The 7,014-nt window shown below is 34.6% G+C and overlaps 1 protein-coding gene across 1 annotated transcript; it reads left to right on the top strand.

Moving 5' to 3' along the window:
• Positions 1–4,137: 4,137 nt before the first annotated feature.
• Positions 4,138–5,165, top strand: LOC131072516 (early nodulin-like protein 3). The gene is made up of 2 exons (XM_058008688.2): positions 4,138–4,315; positions 4,672–5,165. Exons 1-2 carry the CDS (start codon positions 4,138–4,140, stop codon positions 5,163–5,165), a joined length of 672 nt encoding a protein of 223 aa, XP_057864671.1.
• Positions 5,166–7,014: the final 1,849 nt, after the last annotated feature.

Consider the following 7,014-nt stretch of genomic DNA (forward strand, 5'->3'; position numbering starts at 1 on the left):
ATAAAATACCTGGAACAATCATTGCCAACATTATGTGCTCCCTCTTTATTGACATCCATGGAGGAATATTATTGTTGATAACAAAAATAGGCCACACCGAGTAAACAGATCTCAACTCTCCAAATGGATTGACACCGTCCGCTGCCAATGAAAGCCTAAGATTACGAGGTTCTTCTTTAAAGTGTGGCCACTTTTCCTCTATGTCCATAAATGTTGAACCATCTACAGGCATTCGAATAATGTCATCTCTACTTCTATTGCATGCATGGTAATCTATAAATTGTGCCAAGCTAGTGCACCTGAATAATCGTTGCATACGTGGAATAATGGGAATATAACGAAGAACCTTGCGAGGCACCTTTTTTGTTATTTGATCTGTTTGATATCTATTGATATGACATTCAGGGCATTCTGTTCCAAATTCATGTTGTTTATGATATATAATATGATCATTGGGACAAGCATCTATTATTTGATACTCCATTCCAATATCTTTCATAATGGCAGATAATTCTCGGTATGAGTGAGGTAGAATATTTGATGGTGGTAAGAAAAACTCACCTATCAATCTACAACAACAAAAAAAAAGTTTGAGGTGTTAATATAAAGAATATTAATGGTACATGATTCACCATTTATTAACTATAATTACATGTATGACACACCTTAACATACATGAGATTGTTATATTGGATAAACCATTCATAACCTTCAAGTTCACCAACAACAATACAGCAGAGAGAAGAGTTATTTGGGAGCCTTTGTAAAGGGGCTCATATGCCTTCTCAAGAAGAGGTAAATCATGAACATCAAGGTCATCCTGATCATCATGATCAGTTGTGCCAGTACTAAATGTGTCATGGATCAATGTATTTGTACCATCATCTTCAATTGTGTTTTCTGGTGCATGATCATCATCTTCCATGGGATTATTATCTTCAGCTTTGATATTCACACCTCCATGTTCCTCCACTTTGAAAACCATATTCTCAGGGTTGTGTTGATCCATACCATGTGCTCCGGGGTGCTCAACCTATATAAAATTGTTATACATAAATAAACTGTGATCATGATCTCATTATCAAGTGATTTCTTATGTATATAAATTGTTAAAACGATATAATGAACAACTTACCAGTGGATGATAATCATGTCCCCCTTCAATGTGACCATGATGCCTACAATGTTTCTTAGTTGTTTTGATTAGAAGTCTTCTAGTCTTTAAGCCCTTACAAATTTTGCAGGGACAATAACATTTCCCATCACCTTTTCTTTTCAAGTTAGACCATAATCTAGCAATTGTCTCCTTATTTTGTTCTTCGTTGATATTATCTGACATGGTCTTTCTTCACAAGCAAAAAAATCAGGTTATGGAAACTTCAGTGCAAAAGCTTCACAAAAATTGCAAAGAATTCAGATATTCTAAATCATGACCTGATGATGTGAACAACTCATATGCAACTATATGGCATGCAAAGCATTTATTTTAACATACACTTATTCATCCACATTGCAGGGATAACAATACAAGGCTCACATATTGGTCTAAGAGGATGCCATGGTCACACAAAGTAACCAAGAACCATATGAAATGATGGTCTTGAATCCACACACTAGGGAGGATCCATACGATTATGTATGACTTCCCCCTTGTTTGTTTAATAGGATTAGCCTCCAAGACATAGCCGTCAATAATCACTAAGAATGCACAAGTGGATCGTAGCTACCCATACAACAAACACTTACCCCTATCCTCAAATTTTCCCAATGTTTGATTCCTTATATACACTCATCCAAGGTTATCTACGTCGATCTTGGTGAGGAATCACATCACAACAAAGAAGGCAACATTTAAAAATAGCAAGAGTTTCACTAAACTACCAAAGATCATAAATATTGAAAGAAAGAAAAAAAAATAGTACCAATAATAAGTCAAATAAATGTGTTCAATTCCAATAGCAAATCAAACATAGCCACAATAACTACACAATAGAGAAAACTCACAATTGTGATTAAACTAAATCAAACAAGATAAAGTAAAATTGTTGGCCCATGCAACAAAGATGAGAGATCATCAATAATTGAAGGAAACTTCACAATCCTTAAAAGTGCACATTACATAACTATACGACTAGAAATTGTGACTAAATAGAGTGAAGATTCATCATGACTCCAATAATAGTCCCTCATGTGTGCATTTGTGGCATGAACACAAAAACTCCCACATGGCATGGCCATGTACCTAATGGAGAAGACATGCCTAGGCTACATGCCCAAAAAACATGACCATAATAATAGTCCCTCATGCATGCATTTGTGGCCTACACACTACAAATCCTAACATATCATGGCAATACACCTCATAGAGAAGACACACCTAGGGCCACATTGCACATAGCAACGTGCCTCACAAAGAAGACATGCATAGGGCACATGCCACATAGCAATGTGTCTTATGGAAAAATGTGCATGCATGTCACACACCAAAGCTATATGTATACATCATGAGGCACATTCATATGTTATCAAACACAACCTATTGTATCTAACATGAGTTCCTCTCTACATGTGTGCAAATATTCCAACACTAATCGCCACTAAGAAGGAATAATATAAAATGCATCTTCAAATGTTTGTGTGTGTGTGTGTGGAATTGTGTCTTTGAGCCCAAATCGCTACCATCAACAACATGTAACCATCACCTACACTATATCAAAACATAAGTATGGTGTGACATCATATCTATTTGCATAATGTCAAAACACATGCAAACATGAAAATCATCATAGCATGACAAAAATCAATCTCCACATGTTGGAACAAAGATATAAATAAGATAATAGGGTAAGAGGAAACCCGTACCAAGAACCACATACCAACTATTGGCAATGCCATCAAGATAAATGTAGGATAGGATACCACTATGAGCCATCCAATGGTCCATTTTATGAGGAGAACTAGGGGATGCTATCTTTGAAAGGTGTGGTCAATAGAGATAATCCCTACTAATGCCACAATATGTCACCATAGCTTCTTGAGTTTTCCATTCTTCTACTTAACACCACATTTATTGAGTTCCTCAATAGCGAGGTTGGTTCTCAATAGGATGCACAAACATGTAAACACACAAGCATGGTTTCATCATACTTGTACAACAATACAAATTCATTTTTCTAGTTTATTACTTAGTGTAAAAATAACTCCATTACATAACATAGGGCAATAATCACCATAAGTTTTCAAATAAACTGCCCAAACATCAATTGGAGTTACCCTTTCTAAGGTACAAACATAATTTATTTATAACTTCAAAATTAAAATAATGAAAATACATCAAAATAAGTTCAATAGTGCATGGAAATAGACAACATGATCCATAATTAAACCCATAAATTACCCTAATTGGATATGCTAATAAAATGGTGTCTCAAATAATAGAGATTATGTTGGACCTATAATAGAGATATAGACTTTGTTTCATCATACACAAGCATGGTTTCATCATACTTGTATCCAAATACACCATCCATAGATAGGTACTCAGTACCACAATCTCATGGGTACCCTTTTAGCTGAATTTACCCTATATTTAGGTGAATCTACCCTTGTATCATTCCTTGATCTAGTATGTCATTCCACCAATCAATAATTTTTCCATATTCTTGGGAGAATACAATATCCCTTAGGTGAATATGCCATATCCTTAAATGAATCCTCCTTGTCATCATCCTAAGTCCTCTTTTTGTTAAGTCTTATCCCTTCATCTTTAGGAAAATCCACCTATCCTTATGTGAATCTACTTTCTCTTAGGTGAATCTATTTCACATAAATCATTTATCTTATCCATCTTTCTTATGCAAATGGTGAATTTTTCCTATCCTTAGATTACTACACTCCCATTTAGGTGAATCTATCTAGTTTTAGTCTCCTTCCATTATTTTGTCCAAATTTGTATCCTCTAGTTTACATGAATCTACTTGTTCTTAGGAAAATCAACCCTATCATTCTAAGGAAAATCCACCTTGTCATCATCCTTAATCATCTACCTTTCAAGTGTATAGTCCATCCATCCTTGGGAGAATCTAACATATTATTGAGTTCAAATCCTCATGAAATACAGTCATGTTTATCTCAATGATGGCTCCAAGTGCATCTACTTATTGCTTGATCTTCATGGTGATGGGATTCACTTTCATGAATATGATGGGGTGTTCAGCAAAACAACATGTGGTGGGGGACAACAGAGGATGGGATCCTGCCTCAGATTTCAAAGGATGGGCTTCCCGCAAGATCTTCCATGTTCGAGATAATCTCTGTAATATTGCCCTTCCCTTGTTATAAATTTGATCAGAAATTTTAGTAAGCCCTTTGATTAGGGTTTATAGGTTATATATGTATGGATGCTATTGGTTCTTTCATATCTATTTAAATCCCATCTGTAGATATTAGATTGGATCTTTCACCATGCCCTACGCCATGGTGAGTGCCTACTTTTAGATCTTGTCAATCTCTTTTGAGTAGCTCTTTTAATCGACTTATGGCAGTCAAAATTGGGTTTGTGGAGAACTTAAAGAATAGATCCTTCTTCTAATGAAAATTTTAGGTTAGATAAAGTTTGGCCTTTGTGCCCAGAAAAATGATGGCAAACAACTACATTTTGACATTTGACAGGGTTTGCTTATGCTTCCTCTCAACAAAGTGTATTGGAGCTGAAGAGCCAAGAAGAGTTTGAGAATTGTGATGTGAGCAATCCAATCAAGCTATATGATGGAGGGCTTGATGCAGTCCCACTCATTGAAATGGGTGACAGATATTTTACCAATGGAAATGTAGAAGACTGTCAATGTGGAATGAAAGTGCACATTAATGTTTTATCTGATGGACTCGACAATGGCCAATCTGACAATTTCAATGTAGTTTCAGATGGGCTTGACAATGCAGCCAAAGATTTGGGTTTATATTTATTATCAGATGGAATGGAGCATTATATTGTTGCTTTGGCTGGTGATGATTTGATGGAGGAGGGGGCAATAAAGGAGGTAATTGCTGAAGGGCCCACATCATCACGAAGGCAATTATCTGATTGCCCTCCATCAATTCTCATAAACCTCACACTCTCCATTTGTGGCACTGTTATCACCATGCTTATTTACGCCATGCTTTAGCTTATCAACTCTTTGTTTGATTAAGAACATATATATATATATATATATATATATATATATATATATATATATATATATATATATATATATATATATATATATATATATATAGGAACTGTATGACGGAATACACATGGCATGTGAACTGTATGACGGAATACCTCAAAGAGATGTCATTTCATGGAATTTTAAGATCGCAGGATATACACAAAATGGATTAATTCAAAAAAAAACCAGTTGCCCTTGATTGTGAAAAAAAATTAGTTGCCCTTCATTGAAAAACAAAGAGTTCCTTTGATTGCATAAAAAACCTTACCTTGCTTGTGCAGAGATCACTCCAGCGGGGGGGGCAAGGAGGCAAGATGGTCGCCACTTGCTTCGGCTAGTTTGCTTTCAAAATGAAAATGCGTTGTGTTTTTTTTTTTAAATAAAATGCCCGAGGTCGTCGGAATTCCGACAAACACGGGCATTTTTTATTTTTTTTAAATCAAATTTTCACACAATGCTCCTTGTCCGTCGGAATTTGACCCCAAATGTATTAGTGAAAGATTATTTTCATGTCATATATAATTGATTGTAATGAAAAAATGACATTTTCTATTTCTATTCAAAGAAAGATTATCTTTTATATAAAGATTTATTCTAGATTCATATGAACAAAGCTAGATAGGCTTGTGTTGTGGAAATTTACCTTCCAGAATGGGTGCCAAATGTGGGTTATAGAGAGAGAGTTTTCTTTTTCCAAAATAAATTTTATTGCTATGCATGGCATTATACTCAGCTGAGTAATCTAATAACCATTGAAATAGATGGATTCATTTACTTATCCACTGCACCATATCCTTGATTGAACTTGCTTGTTTCTTTATTGAATTAGAAAATTGAAAATGCATGTATCATTTTAGGCATGCACCAAATTCCATCTTGTCTATTGAATTATTTTTGTTAAGCAATTTGTGTAGGGTTGGGTATTCTTGATTGAGCGAGAATTCCGGGGAAGTGTAAACTTCAAGGTTGGGCAGTTAAAGCACCTGAAACTTGTTCCCGTCTTTATTATAAAGAATATATTGAAGATAGCTTGGATTGCAGATCAAAGGATGCATCTCTTTCTTTCTTTTATGTTTTTTATTTAAACTTAAGACATTAGAAAAGCCTAAGTATCTTATGAAGACAAGATTAAGATACTTCTACAATTTTCCTATTTTATAAAAAATATTTATCTATTTATAGAAATCTCGTGTTTATTATGATATCATTGGAATCATCTACAAGAGCTTAGGATGGAAAAGTGTTTGAAATAGACTTATTAGAAGAACTATGAATTTATTTAAGAATAAAGACTATTTTGTTTCATTATTGAATATAAAATCATTTACGTCTTTACATTTTGGTATCAGAGCTCTAGGTCATATAACACTAGGACCTATGAGTCACTTCGCTAGTTAAACATTGAGGGTAACAATTTTTTGTTGAAACTTACAAAAATGGTGTGAACAAAGAAAACAACTCGTAAATCTATAGCAGGATATGCACAATATCTGAGAGTAAAAAAGGATCCCATATCTTTTTCTAGACCTATTGATGATAACCACTTGAGAGGAGGAGGATGGTTAAGTGAAGAAGAAATTGTCCCTTCTGTTGAGAAACAAGATCCTGACCTTCCATATGAAAGAAAAAAGGAATCAACTTCTAAGCCAAAGGGGAAAGACATACCTAATCATGCCAAGATAGGAAAAGGAATTTTACCTATTGAATCTCTTGGGAATAAGACTAGTATGACTATCCCTGTTAAGGAGAAAGAAAATGAAGAACATTTGTTAGAGTGTCTTCCTATTGAGTCTATTGTAAT

This window comes from Cryptomeria japonica, chromosome 10 (assembly GCF_030272615.1).
Source record: "Cryptomeria japonica chromosome 10, Sugi_1.0, whole genome shotgun sequence".
Taxonomy (NCBI): Eukaryota; Viridiplantae; Streptophyta; class Pinopsida; order Cupressales; family Cupressaceae; genus Cryptomeria; species Cryptomeria japonica.